The sequence below is a fragment of the Exophiala xenobiotica genome (assembly GCF_000835505.1).
Source record: "Exophiala xenobiotica strain CBS 118157 unplaced genomic scaffold supercont1.3, whole genome shotgun sequence".
Lineage (NCBI taxonomy): Eukaryota > Fungi > Ascomycota > Eurotiomycetes > Chaetothyriales > Herpotrichiellaceae > Exophiala > Exophiala xenobiotica.
In genome coordinates, this window is record NW_013562492.1 from 2567460 (window position 1) to 2584057 (window position 16598).

The 16598-nt window shown below is 52.0% G+C and overlaps 6 protein-coding genes across 6 annotated transcripts; 3 read left to right on the plus strand and 3 right to left on the minus strand.

Annotated features, from left to right (window-relative positions):
• The first annotated feature begins 304 nt into the window (after positions 1 to 304).
• Positions 305 to 1315, plus strand: PV05_05163 (uncharacterized protein). Its single transcript, XM_013461634.1, has 2 exons — positions 305 to 1047; positions 1099 to 1315. Exon 1 carries the CDS (start codon positions 646 to 648, stop codon positions 1033 to 1035), a length of 390 nt encoding a protein of 129 aa, XP_013317088.1. The 5' UTR covers positions 305 to 645; the 3' UTR covers positions 1036 to 1047; positions 1099 to 1315.
• A 1485-nt stretch (positions 1316 to 2800) lies between these two features.
• On the plus strand, positions 2801 to 3684 carry PV05_05164 (uncharacterized protein; the record flags this gene model as incomplete). The annotated part of the gene is made up of 2 exons (XM_013461635.1): positions 2801 to 3265; positions 3388 to 3684. The coding sequence occupies 2 exons, from the start codon at positions 2801 to 2803 to the stop codon at positions 3682 to 3684; spliced, it is 762 nt and encodes a 253-aa protein (XP_013317089.1).
• Positions 3685 to 4231: 547 nt separating this feature from the next.
• PV05_05165 (uncharacterized protein) lies at positions 4232 to 7214 on the plus strand. Its single transcript, XM_013461636.1, has 3 exons — positions 4232 to 4701; positions 4757 to 5950; positions 6005 to 7214. Exons 1-3 carry the CDS (start codon positions 4525 to 4527, stop codon positions 6728 to 6730), a joined length of 2097 nt encoding a protein of 698 aa, XP_013317090.1. The 5' UTR covers positions 4232 to 4524; the 3' UTR covers positions 6731 to 7214.
• A 103-nt stretch (positions 7215 to 7317) lies between these two features.
• Positions 7318 to 10407, minus strand: PV05_05166 (uncharacterized protein). Its single transcript, XM_013461637.1, has one exon. The coding sequence runs from the start codon at positions 10346 to 10348 to the stop codon at positions 7436 to 7438; it is 2913 nt and encodes a 970-aa protein (XP_013317091.1). The 5' UTR covers positions 10349 to 10407; the 3' UTR covers positions 7318 to 7435.
• A 169-nt stretch (positions 10408 to 10576) lies between these two features.
• On the minus strand, positions 10577 to 12795 carry PV05_05167 (uncharacterized protein). The gene is made up of 3 exons (XM_013461638.1): positions 12417 to 12795; positions 12185 to 12366; positions 10577 to 12133 (listed from the first exon to the last, which is right to left on the minus strand). The coding sequence occupies exons 1-3, from the start codon at positions 12569 to 12571 to the stop codon at positions 10752 to 10754; spliced, it is 1719 nt and encodes a 572-aa protein (XP_013317092.1). The 5' UTR covers positions 12572 to 12795; the 3' UTR covers positions 10577 to 10751.
• A 923-nt stretch (positions 12796 to 13718) lies between these two features.
• PV05_05168 (uncharacterized protein) lies at positions 13719 to 16241 on the minus strand. The gene has a single exon (XM_013461639.1). The coding sequence runs from the start codon at positions 15902 to 15904 to the stop codon at positions 13793 to 13795; it is 2112 nt and encodes a 703-aa protein (XP_013317093.1). The 5' UTR covers positions 15905 to 16241; the 3' UTR covers positions 13719 to 13792.
• Between the last annotated feature and the right edge of the window lie 357 nt (positions 16242 to 16598).

Here is a 16598-nt window from a genome sequence, read left to right on the forward strand (position 1 = left end):
GAAATGGCTGCAAGCCTATCAGCATGCCCTTCAACTCTCGTGGCTGGACCGACCGACTGTTGATACCGGTGCTTTTCCTGCCGCATTGAATCTATCACAAACCATGCATTGCAGATAGCGGAATCCCTCTGCACTGTCGATTGGATGGATGCAGGCAGGACCGAGAAGTATCACAAGGTGAGCGCCTCATGAGGTGTTGTCATTGGCTGCATGCCAACCGACGCTCGGACCAACAGGTGTGACGAGAAGCGAATAGAGAGGCTCACACTCTTCAACTTCTCGACCTTGGACTCTCCCCACGTTTCGAAGATATATAGATACGCGCCCATCGGCCGCTCCAAGGACGACCTTCTTCTTTTCTTCCCTCCATGCATTGATTGTCTGGACTTTCACTGCGTCTCTATTTTCATTCATTCTATACTCCGCGTTTCTAAAATTGGCTGGTCCAATTGCCCTGTCCCATTGCATCATACTGCGATTCTTGCCAACATCAACATCTGCTAATACCTCAACGTCGTTCAATCTCCTTTATCGATAATATCAAAGCTCCGGAAGCCACCTTGAGTCTGTTGTCTGAGAAATCGCAGACTCCACAGCAAATCATATCTGACAAGACCATCAAAAAAAGTTACCACAACAGTCAACATGCTTGCCTCAAGAGTTGCAAAGCCCAAGTTGTCCTTGAACATCTCAACGTCGACTCCTCAACCCGGAAGACCTTCACTGTCTCTCAAGTCACCTCTGACACCCTTGAGGTCGCCAGTCTCTCCTTCACCCATCAGCCCGACGGCACGTAACACCAGGTTGAACCAGAGAGGATACTCCACTCTGCAACAACCGTCCTACGCATATGTCAACTCGAGTTCGTCGAGGAGCATTCTGAAGAAGAGCAGCAAACCATCCGCGGCAGCAAGAAGACAGTTGTCCTTTTCGGAAACACCAGTCGTGCACTGCATCACCCCGATCGAGGACGACGAGTACTATGGCCAATACCGCAAGATGTCCAAGGAAGAGCGGAGGTGGTCACGCAAATGAGAAAAATCGACGGTGATATTTTGGCTAAGCCTTTGTGCATGTTCAGTGCTAACACTTTGACAGAGCCTTTTGTGGAATACTTTTGTTTTGATACCATGACATGATGTCCCTAGCAGCGTACTGGCTGTCGGATAATGATGAACTTTGACGATATACGAATTGAGCCAATCCGCCACTCTCTTCCCGCCAGGGACTGGGGGTGACGCAGAGATACTAGATAGATTCAGGTAGACATTCTTGTCGACCTGGCACCTTAGAATAGGCAATGCACATCGCTCCCTATCTCTCTGTCTCTTTGTCTCTCCCTCGTCATCTGTGCTCTGCTGGCACCATTTCGAGACTACGCTATGAGAATGTCAAGTTCCAGAATGTGAGACTCTTGGATGACCATGCTTGCTTATGCTTTCCCTTCCGATCCTAGCGGCGTATCCAACAACCAACAAGATGGCTCGGTTTTTGGCGAAATCTTCGAGTCTTTTGCATATTCGGTCTCTGATGAACATGGTGTCGTCCAAAGATCAGCATCTCCTACCTCACGTCAGAAGATACCAATTACCATCTTCGGTGTTGGAGTGTTTATCCATCTGTGCCGGGTTTACGAGGCGGTTTTGGCGCTCCAATGGGGAATTTCGAAGCCTCCCGGGCTAAATTTAGCTTCTAACCGCCTGATAGACGACAAGGTTTCATCTTGCTTTCCATGATGGGTTCGAGCAGCCTCAAAATCATGAGTATGACTCAAAGCGTGCCAATGGCAACTATCGAGAGCAGCAGCACTGAGACCGATGTATTACTTACTGTGTGGGAAGGATGTCGTGGAAATCCTATACTCTAGTGGGTGGACAACAGCAAAGTCAGATACAGCATGGCAGAGATGCGGCACGTTATTGAGGCAAAGCAGCCAATACCGAAGGCGTAATGGAGGTCTCTGTCTGATCTTCGTGGCATATGGAGTCGCACCAACGTCGAGTTTCCCTTGAGCATGGCTTAAAAAAACTTTACTAGGCATTGCAAGGACACACCAGCTCCTTACCAGCCATCCCTGCTTCCAGCGGCTATCGAAATTCGCCTCATCGACAGCCGCTCAGAGACGTACTCCGAATGGCTCGCTTCAGACTTCAGGTAGGTGTCTGCTACCAAATATACGCAAAACCACAGTTGTCGGGCCCCACCGGTTTGCGCACCGCTGGCAAGGCTCGAGTTCTCCAGTTTCATCTGGAGCTGGATGACAGCTTCTTCCAATGATGATCCTGCGTGCTTTCTAGTCGGCGAACATATGCCGCAGTTGCTCGATGCGCCGTTGCGAGGTTGCCGGAGTTTCTGATGGTCTTAGAAACCTTCGAAACCGGATCTGAAGAGTCGAGTTTGGGGCCTCTTCTCACTCTGAAATTGACGCCCGCATGTTTCGAAACTCTTGCGAGGTATGTTTGTGCTGGATGTCGTTCTTTCATAAGAAAGTGGTCAGGCTCAAGTTACTCAGGCACTCAATTCTGATTTCGTCCAGTCGTCCGCATTTGCCAGGATCTGTTCAGTTGCTTTGGGTTTATTCTCGCGCACGCTCGTTCGCCATCGGCCTCAATAATCATAATATCGGTCCTTTTCGTCTTGAGCAACCCGATCCTCGACCAGGGCCGAGTTCCTCATGACTATGACCATAATCCCACGACCAGGAATGCCACCTCAACGCAGTGTACCTCGTCGACTAGATCGGCCCGTCCCATACAGCCTGCGGGACTCAGGCAGTATGGCGACCCCGATGACCACCACAATGACACCTACCATGGCAGCGTGGCCGCAACCTCAACAGCCGTCAACCATGGGCTGGGCAGACCACTCACTGCAAGACCATCATATGCAGTATCCTCATCAGACTATGATGCAGACTTACATGCAGCCAGTCCGTCAACCATCAATGACCAACCACCAACTTCCCCAGGAGATGCAACCCCGACCCTCGCAGAGTGGGCCCTGGACACCGGAGGAAGATGACATTCTCATCAAAGCCAAGGGTCAAGGCTTGGCCTGGGAAGAAATCCACAAACAATTCTTTCCCAACAAGACGGGAAATGCATGTCGGAAGAGGCATGACAGGTTGTTGATCAAAGCAAGAGATCCGACGTGGGATGAAGCCCGAACACAGAAAGTGGTCGCACGGTACAATCGAGTACGAGACCAAGTTTGGCGTGGCATTGCTGAACAGGTTGGAGAAAAGTGGGAGGACGTGGAAAGAGTGGTGGGTCCTACTCCAACGCTGGTGTATCTACCACGATCTACCTACCTCGGGAGATCGTGGGAGATACACAGTACTATCCACGAGCCCAACTGAGTTACCTGCTGATTGGCAATTGCCCACAGATTCTCCAACAAGGCTGTCGGGGGTTGAGGACTCGGCCTCGTCAACATGCGAGGAACAGATCTCGAGCGAGCTCTGGTCAGGCCGGACTGAGTGAGTGGGAGCAGATGCCATCACCAGATGATCATGACAACACAGATGATAGCGGGATCAGCCTGGGACACCCTGGACACAGTCGACGAACGAGTGAAATCGTGGTGACTCGACAACAGAGCCTCCCTGGCGTGGAATATCTTCTGGGGGAGGACAACCAAACTCAGTATACCTATGCTTCGTACAATGGGGAAGGCACCCAGTGACTGGTTTGGACACAAGGACACTGGACACTAGACACTCATGACGATACGACAATGGGCGGAGTTTATGGTGTATGGCGCTACGGAGGGATGCATTTGTGAAAACTGTTACTGTACAACAAGGTGTTCATGGATCAAAGGGTCCCGAGTACTTAGATCGGTATGGCGACATGTCTGGATGACAGGCAGAGGACGAGGACGGTACATGGGAAAGTCTGTTGTTTGTCTTGTTTCTTTATCCCTTAATCCGAGATTGATAGGGGGACCACCGGGGCTTCCAAGGCCTGTTATGCCGGCGGTATCGGATGGCGGCTGGCGGTGCTGCTACAGTTCACCCGCAGTTAACGGGATTGATACACCGACCACTAAACCATACCTAGACTAGCGGTATTACTGTGGGCGTACAGTACCTGTCGGATTGCCTAGAACCGTTAGTGTGCGGCTAAATCCTTTAGCGAGTGCATGTTTAGCGTGGAATAATTTTTTGTGCCATGCCTACGGAGAGGTAGTGGTCCCATCATGTCTTGAGGTCCAACAGAGGCAGAAATGACTGACATCCGAGAGACACGGTAAAACCAAGAGTTGGAACTCTCCTGTGCCAGCAATCTCGACTCTACTCCAGACTGTCAGAAAGCAACCCATCCCATTTCCCCAGAAATTGCTCAACCTCTTCAATTCTGCGTACAGCGGGTCGGGTTTTCCATCGTTCACTTTCGTTCATCTCCGTTTTAGTTCGTTTCGTCCCTTTTCGCCCAGGATCGCGCAGTTGTCGACGCCCTATCGATCTTAAATCGTGACCCTCCTTATCTTCATAACGACATCACCGCGCGTCCTCCTTAGACCATGGCGACCGTCACAGAAGCCGTGAAAGAATCCCTCTTGGGGACTACAGTTCCGGACTCTTTGTCAGGTGAAGCAAGAGCCACGTTTCTCAAACATTCCAGACCGGCTGAAGATGGAGAGCTGTACATGAACGAGGAAGACTTTATTGATGCGATTGCACCGCCGGAAGAAGATTATGTGAGTCGTGTCGAATTCAACTGGTCCATCCACAGACTGACCGGTCATGGTGCAGCACAAAATCAAGCGAGAACAATATGGCATCCTCTTTGGTGTCGCCGATCGCCACAAACGCGGCCACATCTCCCTGAGCGAATGGGCCGCTTTCGACAACCTCCTCTCCAAATCCGACGCAGAGTACGAGATCGCCTTCAGACTCTTCGATGTCGAAGGAACCGGTTCCATCAAGTCGGAAGTCTTCCAGAAGATCTACGAGCAAAACCGTGGTCAAGACAGTATCCCCTTTGACTTCAATTCAGAATGGGCCTCGTTATACATTGGCGGCAAGACCAAGAGACATGAAATGACATACCCGCAGTTTGCACAGATGATGCGTGGTCTCCAGGGCGAACGGATACGACAGGCTTTCCACATGTTTGACAAAGACAAGGATGGATACATTGATCCTGAAGAGTTTGAGCGCATTATTCGAGCCACTTCGGGCCACAAGCTGTCAGACCATCTACTGGAGAACCTGCCCACGCTCTGCAACATCTCAACAGGAACAAAGATCTCCTATGCCAACGTTAGAGCTTTCCAAAACGTCATTCGCGAGATGGACCTGCTCGATTTGATCATCCGCAATGCTACCGCCAAGTCAACGGACGGCCGAATCGACCGGCAAGATTTCCTCAACGAAGCGGCACGTCTGACACGGTTTTCTCTCTACACCCCCATGGAAGCAGATATCCTGTTCCACTTCGCCAGTCTCGACCAGCCTGGTGGCCGTCTCGCTCTCGACGATTTTGCCAAGGTCCTGGACGCAAGCTGGCAGACTCAGGGTGCGAAGATAAGCGGCGCAGTTACAGATGCAGCTGACCGGGTGGTATCGAAGTCGCAACAATTCCTCTCCAGTTTGCTTGAATCCGCTCACCACTTCGGTCTCGGCAGTATCGCTGGCGCCTTCGGTGCGTTCATGGTATACCCGATCGATCTCGTCAAGACGCGAATGCAGAATCAGAGAAGTTCCCGTGTGGGCGAACGTCTGTACGAGAACTCATTAGACTGTGCGCGCAAGGTCATCAAAAACGAAGGCCCGCGTGGCTTGTACTCCGGTGTCCTGCCGCAACTTGTCGGTGTCGCTCCGGAAAAGGCCATCAAACTCACTGTCAACGACCTCGTTCGAGGACGATTCACAGACAAGCAGACCGGTCATATCCCGCTCTCTGCTGAGATTCTTGCCGGTGGTTCGGCCGGGGGTTGCCAAGTGGTACGCGTTTTTCGTTGCTCCCTTCGTTTCATTTAGGCTGATAACAGGTCACAGGTTTTCACGAACCCGCTCGAGATCGTCAAGATCCGACTGCAAGTCCAAGGCGAACTGGCCAAGAAGACCGACGTACCTAAGCGTTCGGCAATGTGGATCGTCCGCAACTTGGGTCTGATGGGCCTGTACAAGGGTGCTTCGGCGTGTCTGTTACGTGACGTGCCTTTCTCTATGATCTACTTCCCCACGTACAGCCACTTGAAGCGCGACATGTTCGGCGAGTCACAGACCAAGAGACTCGGTGTTCTGCAGCTCTTGACGGCAGGCGCCATTGCCGGTATGCCGGCCGCGTACCTCACAACTCCGTGCGATGTTATCAAGACGAGACTGCAGGTCGAGGCGCGCAAGGGCGATGTCACGTACAACGGGCTCGTGGATTGCGCGCGGAAGATCTGGCGCGATGAAGGGTTCAAGGCGTTTTTCAAAGGTGGCCCAGCAAGAATCCTGAGAAGTTCGCCCCAATTCGGTTTCACTTTGGCCGCGTATGAGGTGTTGAGCAAACTCTTGCCCTTCCCCGGTAGTGTAGAAGAGGCCGAGGGACACAAGGGCACGGCGGGCAAGATGGAGCCGGGGGTTGGTCTCAGAGAGGCCAAGGCTCCGTTGCCGTATTTGAGGAGTCGGAATGCCTTGAAGATCTTGCTGGATTTGGATAATAATTTTGGCTCGGTCAGAGTGCCGGGACGTATGCCGGAGGGAGTCAGGTGGTTCGGAAAGCCTGCTTCATGAACCGAGCGACAATGCCACGAGGCTGCGGTGACGTCTCATGGAAAGAAGAGATGAGAACTTCTTTTCCTGGCTGAGAGAGGACGAAGTGAGCACAGCACGGTGAGGTCAAGAAGAGACAAGATGAGACAAAATGAGAAGGAGAAGGGGATGAAGATGAAGATGAAGTGTTTTGTGTTGTTGCACATAATATGGTCATGTGGATCATGACATGGACGTTGGTCATAGCATATGAGTGCCTCCTCAGCTGGCTGGCGTTTTCTTCTTCCACCCATGCATATTCAAAGGTCGGTGGGCTTCCCAGCGCTGGGCTGGGCTTGGGCTTGGACTTTGGGCTCTGGGCTTAAGACTGGGGATTGCGGCTTGGGTCATAGCGTTGCTATTGTCATTGTGATGTGAGTACTTTGAGCAAAGATGTTAGATGTCGATAGAGCGGTAGAGCGATAGAAGCTACAGCTACCTGAATCGCAAGATGATCGGAGATTGGGCCTGCCGCTTGGTTTTAGATGATGATGATGATGATGATCATGGCTTACGGAGTACTAGTATTCAACAGTGTTCTTGGACTGGGTGGAAGGAGAGGACGATTGGTATGTATCAGTTATGTACACTAACGTACTTCGCGACAGAGTACGCAGTTACCACATACACCACACTATGCCACGCCACGCCACACCACACTCCAAACCCGACATGCGAGGGGCCTGCTTACACAGTCCGTATCTCACCGGCAACAGCATGGCATAGCTCGACTTTCACGCCTGCGCCCAGGAGCACCGAAATCCAAAGTCGTTGAGTATCACTCAGCCGGTCATTCGCGGACTTGACTTCCACAAAGACAACTTCTCCTCTGGCATTTCCATTGCCATTCTCATCCCCCCTGCCACGGCCACGCCCATGCCCATTGCCCTCTCCGCTGGCATCATTCCTTTGATGTGCATGGTCTTGCTTCACGCCACGATTCTGGTCGTCATCATCGCCTCGTTGTTCACTGCTTTCGGGGAACCCCGGAAAGGTCTTCCAAAGCACCAAATCTGGCACACCGCCACCTCTACTCTGATACTCCTGCGCCATGACCAGCATCACCACACCCAAAGCCTGCCCGTCCCAGCACCCAACCAACTCGAGCAGATCATCTCTGTCGAACGCATCCCAGCGCACGCCGACGATGCACGTCTTCCTCTCGCAGTTCTCATCCCACACTCGGCGAGCAATCTCCACGGCTTCGCCGTTCGAGATCTGGTTCACACGCCCCAAGATCTCGGGCATCCGGCTCGAGAAGAAACTATCCGTGTGCAGGTCCAGCGGACACGTCTGGTACGCGGTCTGGAACACATTTGGAATGTACGGGTTGAAGAAGAGTATGTCGTAGAAAAGGAGGCCGAATATCGTGCGCAGGATCCCGCCTTCGCTGTGATAGCCCTTGTACCCTAGTACGTGGCGGTAATGGGACAAGCACATCGCCTCGACGCTGACGTGTTCATTCGTGTCGAGCGTGTCGAGCCAGATGGTCTTGGACCCAGGACCACCACCGGAGGTGCTGGGTTGGTGTTGTAGGGTTGGTGGCACTTTAGCCGTGCCGGCTGGGTGGCTGGTGCCGTTCGTATCTCCAGTGTTGGTGCTGGGGAGTGGTTGTTTATTGTTGACGCTGTTCATCCGACTGAGACTGAGACTGCGTGATGATGGTGTATCGTCTCGGTCCTTCTCGATCTTGATACCCACGACGTCGCGCTCAAAAGGTTTCGCGAGTCTGACGTGGCCGAAGTCGTGCTGTTCGCGGACTGGCACACGGAGTTGTTTTTCCAGTTTCTTGATACGTTTTTGCAGATCGTAGTGGTATATCACGTGGCATTCCTTGTCCTGCAGGCCCTGCTCGCATGTCGCCAGTGCTACTCGCTTCCAGTGCTTCTTGCTCGCTTCCTGACTTCGACCCTCGGCCGGAGTGAGAGCGTGCATGTAGTGTTCCTGTAGGAGTGCTTTGCGCTGGTACCATGCCCCACGCCGAGAAGCGTGGAAGAGGCGCTGGTTGAGCAATTCTGTCAGAATTTCGTGTTCGCGTAGATGCTCCTTGAACCTCGCTAGTGGTTGAAGACCTTTGTGCACGATCCGGGTGTACACCCACGCGGGACTGAAGCGGCGTAGGTAAGCACCTTCGCCACTCTCGTAGACGCGTTCTTCTTTGCTTTGTTCTTCGGCCAGAAGGACCTTCCAGCGTGGGTAGACAGCTTCAAATATCTCTTTGACTTCTTCGAGGGACTTGCGGCCTGGAGTGCCATTGAACTCGAGGATGTTGTCGACCTTGAACTGTGTGCGGAGACTTGCTTCGAATTCGAGAAGCAGAGATCTTGACTCGAAAATTGTGGTTGACCGGCTGACTAGATACTCGGGGAAATTTCGCCGCGAGATTTTCGCTAGTATCAAGGTGGTCAGGCTCTTCTCGGTCCACTCGGTGCTGCGGTAGAAGACAAGATGAACTCGTTCGAACAGTTTTAATGGCGTCAGGGATAATCGAATGCAGCGCCCCGTGTGATCGAGGATTTTCTTGGTGAAGTGTGCATCTCGATTATTGAGTATCGGAGTTCTAGATCCAGAACTTTCGTCGTCTTCGTCCTCGCAGACAGAGGTGCCGTCTTCGGACATTGCAGATGTGGTATCTTGCGTGTCTGCCCGTTTCAAATCCTTGAACCCGAGTCCTCTCTGTCTGCCACTGGTTCGACGAAAGTTCTGCAATAGCTCACGCTTGTTCTTCCCCTGTACTTTCGCTTCCTTTGCTAGTGTCTTCAGCTCGTCGAGAAGTAGAAGACTGCTTGCTTCGTCCAAACTCGTGATATGCTCCGACGAGCACTCCGCGAGGGCAACACTTTCGCCCAGCACAGTCCCTTCGGGTGGTTCCAACTCCCCAGGATGGATCTCAGGTTCAGCTTCGACCGTGGGAAGGGCTCTTTCCTTTTGCAGTTCTGCCACTGCCGCATCGATATCTGCTACATCGCTGTAGTACTGCAAGTCCTTGACTCGAAACCATTTATTGGTTTTTCTCAGGAATAGTCTGACATAGAGATATTGTGCTTCGTAGGCCAGATCTCGCCATATTTTGAAGAGGCTGTGTTCCGCCTCGTTGAAAAGGTGCCCTTCTTCCTCCAGAACAGTGTCAAGGGAAAGGTTGAACGCATCGACATATATCGAACTTCGCCCTCTTATCCAGGACCTTGATTCCAATCGAGACAGCGTTGTGCCCTCATCTGGTTTGCCTTCTCGCACATGTTCACCCGCCTTGTAAGCCTCATAGGCTTCAATCGCTTCCTCGTCTGTCTGGACAGGTGGTAGTGTAGCCTCCAATTGAGTGGCTTGAGGCACGCTTGGGAGTTCCACCCCGCCTTCGTCCATGTCTTGTTCCTCATCTTCTGAGTCGGGGATCTCATTTCGACTGGCTCGCTTCGGCAGTGGTTTCCTGGGTGAGTCTCGCTTTGGGCTACTTGCGCCATTCGACGTGGTCGTCTTAACTCGCTTCGAGGGCGGGGAGGGAAACTCGTCGCTCTCGTTGAATCGAGTCGAGGCAGGATGAGGAATACGAGTGCCCATTAATCGGCTGTGCATGGAAGGCGATCGAGGTACAAGGGCCATTCGGGCTGGCTCAGCCCATTGTTTAGGGGGCGAGCGTTGTCGAGAAACGGTGAATCGTGGAGCGTCGAACTGTACATGTCAATGTCATTGCGGGGACATCCACGACATCCATGGAATACAGTGCCTAGGCACGAGTAAGCCAAGGAATCGCGTCGCGGAACGCGATGTCACGAGGTCCCATTAAACGAGGAGCAGCCTTGACAAAAGTTGAGCTCAAAGATTAATAGCAATTACATTCTGCATTTCAAAACTGCCCATTATCTCAAGGTCACGACTACGACGCATATGTAGCGCACATGACCTTGACTTGCCTGACCGTGTTCCAGACTTCCAAGCAAAAGGGTATATACTCTCATCGAACGAACAGAGAACTAGGAAAAGCGCGCTGCTCGCAACAGGCGCCTCACACTTCAGCTACCTTATCAACATCCTTAGCAGCGATAGTTGTGCCCTGATCTGATTCGGAACCCCCCTCTTTTCCTTCCAGGACGTTCCCCTCTCTCCCAAGCATCTGGTGCTGAATGTTGACCTTTGGTCCGGTGAACCATTTATGAGCATCGACGACCCACCAAACCAAGATCAAAAACATTGGACCACCCCACACCAGACAAGTCCAGTTCATTCCAGACGCATCCAGATCGGAACCGGTGACACTCGGCAGGCAGAGGATAGGGATCATCAGGGAGGTGAAGCAAGTTGACGCAACACCAATGGGGTAAGAATATTTCCCAAGGTGCCATGGTCCACGCCGAAAACGGTTGCCGACGAAGAAGGTTCGAATGGTGATAGGGATCGTGAAGGCCACAAACGCGCCAATTGCTCCAACGCTAAAGATGGCACCGATCGATGCTTCGCCTCCGAATAGGAGCAATGTCAAGCAAATACCGATGACGCAGTTGAACCAGACAGCATTGACGGGTGTTTTGGTGTAGGGGTTGACTTGCTTCCACCACCTTGAGCCAGGGAAGCAGCCATCACGGGCATAGGCGAAAGTGACTCTCGAAGCAGCGATCATGCAACCTTGACCCATGGAGAATCCGCAGATAATGGTTAGGGCGAGTAACGCCATGGCCGTGTTCTTGGGCAGAACTTCGATGAGGTAAGATGCCCAGGGCTGACCAAGATCGGAACCGAGGACCGCATCGATATCAATGACTGTGTACGCCACGACCAGCTGCAAGAACCATCCCATGATTCCACCAAAGCCGGACGTCATTACGATAGCTCGTGGGCTGGCAAGGTTGGCATTGCTACATTCCTCTGCCAAGTGGAATGGTGCATCATATCCAGACATAGTCCAGATGACGGCAATGAAGGACATGAGTATAGCGACTCCGCTGGGGAAGTCGGTCCCTTCGTAGAAATTCCCCCACACCGTGCTGCTTTTAGCAAATCGAGGTAGACCTTGGTCTTGACGGGTTGTAGCAGCGGGAATGGCGATGATCACAATAACCAGCGCAATGATGTTAAATGTGCTGCCATATGAGTTGAACGTGGCGATCCACCGAGTCGGCATTGAAGAGATCATGGCGTGAATAACCATAATGAGGGCGGTAAGGAGGAAGACCTGATAATTTTGGGGGACATAATCAGGGTTGTTGATAGATCCTGCAGCGAGAATCATGGAAGCCAACGCATAGTCGACTGAAGGTGCGCCGGTGACTTGAGCAAGCCAGTTGGACCAGCCAGTGATCCATGCAGCAAGCGGGCCATATCCTGGAGGTGCCAGAACCGCAGAGGCATAGTAGAGACCGCCAGAAGTAGGCATGGACGAGCATAGTTCAGCTGGTTTGAGTTAGCCACGAAACGACGGCGCATTCACAGGAACAGTCTTACCCATGCCCATGGCGATACACTGGATGAAAGCCATAGCAATCAACCAGCCCCAAACCATACCAGGTGTACCCGCATAGCCCATGCCATAGTAGAGAGTGGAGGCGAACGATGGTAGCAATCCAAGGACGGCAAAAGATACACAAAACGACGTCCATAGCGAGAACTCACGCTTGAATTCGGGTCTGTTATTCAGTCAGTGATTTCTTTTGGCAAGAAAAGGCATAGTTCATACTTGTAACCCAGGGCGGCGAGGACTTCCTCATCGGCAGTAAGCTCTCGGTCGAAGATGGGGACTTCGCCGGCAGCAAGGACTGAAGTAACGGGCTCTTCTGCAACCGACTTGCGGTGCATGCCAGACGCGGTGCTAGGATTGCGGTCTGCGCTCATGGTGGCGGCCGTATCGTTGATGCTTGCTTTCCTGGTGATAGACTGTGGTACGTATGCATGGACTGGTCTCGCGACTCTTGGACCAAGTCGATATGGATCTGGGTGGGATGCTCGAAAACAGCCGAGGTAAACGATAGCAGCACCACAAGTTCGAATACCTTGCCCAGCGAAGCACGCGACGACAAGTACAGCAGAAATGGTAACCTGGCCGTTTTGGAACAGAACGATGAAGAGTGACAAACAATAGGAAGCAAGCCGTCGCTAATAAGTACGCAAATGATGAGCACGGCAACTGACCATTGTCACAGGCTAGTTGATGTGCAGGGACCTTGGAGGCGACCAAGCATGGAATCAGCTAAAGCTTGATGAGGAAAGTTGATGCTCTGGTTATCGGAGAGGGGCGACACTGGCGAGCACCCGCAAGCATAGTGTCATAGTGTGCACGAGAAGCCATTGATGAAGGGAATATCGACGATTGCTGAGTGGTCAATGGCTGAAGGAGGAGTCGAGGAGTGCTCCTACGAGAGTCAGTGCAAAGATAAGGGAACGAAGTGGTGGGTCTGGGGGCAGCGTGGAATAAGAGCCGCCAAGGGACACGAGGGAGACTAGGCGCCGCGTCAACCAAGAACGGCCGCCCCCGGCACCTCCCACAGGCTCACTAGGCCTCACTACTTCCACGTTAACCACTAGAATCGCTTATCAACCCCCCTGGAGTTTATGCTGCCAGTGCCAATTCAACATCACTCGGCTCCTGGCCACGAGGGGATCCAAGCATTCGCAGCACACAATACCGGGGTTCACCAAAGTATATCCAACACACACAATATGGAAGCTGTTTTTCAAAAGATGAACTGGGCGTGCAGATACAAGCAAGAGAAGCCAACGACAGTGATATACGTCTTTCTATGGAGCACGATTTACACATTAGTGTTTGTCCTTATCAACAACTCCTGTGGCATATCTCGGTGGCAACTTACCACCATTGTTATTCACCATCATCCTCGTCGCCGGATCTCGGATAGCATGGCATTGTTTCAAGTGCTCTACTCCGTACCGCCAGCATCTGGACCAAGACACTCTGAAATCGCCTGTTCTTTCCTGATGCAGCTTAACACATTATTTCTCCATTGCTTCTGCCAAACTTGGAGGGTATCTTGTGTACTATTCGGTTATTATCTACTATCATCATGTATATTGCTTCTGTACAACGGGAAAGGACTCTCAAGCTTCTCCAGTCCCGAGACCGTTTGCTGTGTCGGTCGCTTGTCCCTCTTCCGAACTCCCAACGACGCCAGAAATTTCCCTGCATATGCTTCTGGCGTCCTCGGGCATCGTTTTCCACAAAACGTCTCGAACCTCCTTTCCCACCTGCTCGACTGCGTCCATCGCCCAGAGGACATCGAGGTGTTCATATTCTTCAATCACCTTGCTATGGACCACATTGACGTGTGGTTCACGTCCTCTTTCAAACCTGCGCAGCAGTCTTCGACCATCAACTAAGTCATCACTTCCAGCCACCCATAGAGCGATTGGAGGGACGTGCTCGTCATACCACGCCGTTCTACCTCGATCGGCAGGGTCGGACATTGCATCTTCGCGTCTCTCTTCCTCCGATTCGTCTTCAACGTCCTCCTGCTGCGCCGACTCTCTAGTGGCCAGGATGCACCTTTGTTTCGTGAAACATTCACGTCCTAGCCACCATCTCATACTCTCTGCACTGACATAGACTGGAGAAAATTGAAACAGCCGATCTCGAATACCTCTGTCCCACCGGGTGTCGGTCCAGTTGAAGAGAAACGAGAACACCAGATAGCCCATGAAGCCGTAGACTTTGCCGGGCAACATTCGATGCATGATCATCATGAGAGGAATGAAACTGTGTATGCCAAAGAACACGCGAAACATCTTCGGCGATATAATCCTCATGAACTTGAGGTACATTTTGTCAATCAGTGGTCCAGCGTAGACTGCTGGAGCCAACGCGCAGAACACGCTGATCTTGTCCCCGATATCAGGTCGCTGTTCTTTCGCGAGAGCCACAAACGTCTCTGTGGTACCTTGGCTGTGGCACACAAGACCTAGCTTCTCGAATCCAGTCTCTTCGAGCACCCTGGATATCAGTGCAGGAAGATCCATTACGCCCATTTGTCGGATGTTCCAAGCCCACATTCGCGGATCTGAGTATTGAAGGAGGCTGTGTTCAGGCTCGAATCCACATCTGTTATTTCCCAGCCACACATCATAGCCAGATTTGCACAAGAAAAATGCTAGGCTGTCGTCGTCATTCGCACAGTATGCACCGGCGCTCTGCAACAGACCGTGGACTAGCAGCACAGGATATCTTCTATTACCGTTGGTGTATCGTTTTTGGACTTGCTGATTGAGATCCTTCTGATCTGTGAAGACCTGAGGAGATTTTGCTCTTCGGTCGACCGCAGGAGAAGGCTTGTATTCGGTTGGGTTGTAGATGTGCCACAGAGTGATGATGAAACCATCTTCAGTCTGCACTCGGAATTCTTCTGCATCCAAGCCGACTCGTCGTGCATAATATCTTATATCACAGACAAGCTTGTCAGGGCCACCCTCGAGAGGCTCGTACGGATTGGTTGTGGAAGACGAAGAGTTCTGTTGATGGCGGTTTTCCAGACTGAGCTCCCGCTTCCTCCTCAACCATTCTGTTTCTTCCTTTTTCCGTCTCTCTGCCCTTCGCTTCTCTTCTTCATGGAAAATCCTTTTCCCGTTCGGATCTCGAAATGTCAGCCACAGCCATGCGTGCTTCACCAAGTGTGGTATAGATGTAAACAGCGCTCCGAGAACGATGACGAGCAGAAATGCGGTCGACAGGAAAGCAGAGGTGGCTCGAAAGGTCAAGCATTGTAAGTTGCGGAGTAAGGTTGGAGGTCCGTACAGAGGTAATGGAGGGAAAAGTGGATGTGTATGCGACGGAGGTAGTGCCTCGTCTAGACGACTTGTCTCGCTTTCCCGATCGTCTCGCAACAACTCTTCCCTATTGACGTCGTTCTTTTCCACATTCTGTACATCAAACCTGCTGAGCCCTCGGGGTCGAGGAACTTTGGGTCGATGAGGCCGGCCTTCAGCCCTTGCCTTGAGTATGTTTATTTTGTGAGCCTCCTGCACAGGGACCGAAGGTAACCTGTTGCCATCATTGGTCACGATGACAGGGTCTAACGGTGTGACGAAGGTAGCTTTGACAGCGACGCCATTCGCGTCGTCGCCGTGGACACTGCAATTTGGGTCGAGTGATAGTTTCTCAGCTTGGTGCTCGTATTCCACAGAAGCGCGGGCGCGAGTTCGTAGCTGGGTCTGCGACATAGGTATGTGGAGAAGAACTTGCAGGCCCTCTGTTTGCGGATTTGTTGATAGTCCGATGTCATAGACTGGATGACCGAAAACCCAGGGCACTGGAGACAAGCGCAAATGCTGTTAACAGGATAGACACATGGGTATCAGGTATAGGAAGAACGAGACGCTGGTAATATCACGTATAAAGAGTGATTAAAACGGAAGAAATGCGGCAAAGCGACTCTCAAGCAAGAAAAGGCACATGCTGCTACTCGTACCAAGTGTGGACATTCCAGGCAATCTTGCGCAGCTCACCAGAGTGGTTGGAAATATTTTGGGCCGTGTCAGCATGTGGAACCTGTTGATCTTTTTGAAGTAGATGAACGAACCATTGCAGCTGAAAGACAGATGCAAAGACCCTGGAATCGACGTTTAATTGTTGTTCCCTGTTCAAATCGAGCCCGAAGACGACATCATAGCCGACAAGCGATGCCAATCAGAAGTCTTCGAACCACAAGCATCACTGCGCCACGTTTGGAAGTGACCTACCGAACGAATGACGACAGCATATGCTCGCTTCCAGCCTTGAATCGTTTAGGCGACTACGAGCGACGGCGGAAAATTCTCGAAATGGGTTGGTTAAGGCTGCGGTCAATGAGACAGGTTGTGGACATGTCTGCGAGAGTAGTCATGGAAGAAGAGGATAATGGCTTTGGATGGCTTC

Coding starts and splice junctions, on each gene's coding strand:
- PV05_05163 (XM_013461634.1), top strand. CDS start 646: ATGCTTGCCTCAAGAGTTGCAAAGCCCAAGTTGTCCTTGAACATCTCA.
- PV05_05165 (XM_013461636.1), top strand. CDS start 4,525: ATGGCGACCGTCACAGAAGCCGTGAAAGAATCCCTCTTGGGGACTACA. Junction 4,702..4,756: donor CACCGCCGGAAGAAGATTAT/GTGAGTCGTGTC, acceptor GTCATGGTGCAG/CACAAAATCAAGCGAGAACA. Junction 5,951..6,004: donor CGGCCGGGGGTTGCCAAGTG/GTACGCGTTTTT, acceptor AACAGGTCACAG/GTTTTCACGAACCCGCTCGA.
- PV05_05166 (XM_013461637.1), bottom strand. CDS start 10,348: ATGGCCCTTGTACCTCGATCGCCTTCCATGCACAGCCGATTAATGGGC.
- PV05_05167 (XM_013461638.1), bottom strand. CDS start 12,571: ATGAGCGCAGACCGCAATCCTAGCACCGCGTCTGGCATGCACCGCAAG. Junction 12,367..12,416: donor CTCGCCGCCCTGGGTTACAA/GTATGAACTATG, acceptor ACTGAATAACAG/ACCCGAATTCAAGCGTGAGT. Junction 12,134..12,184: donor GTGTATCGCCATGGGCATGG/GTAAGACTGTTC, acceptor AACTCAAACCAG/CTGAACTATGCTCGTCCATG.
- PV05_05168 (XM_013461639.1), bottom strand. CDS start 15,904: ATGTCGCAGACCCAGCTACGAACTCGCGCCCGCGCTTCTGTGGAATAC.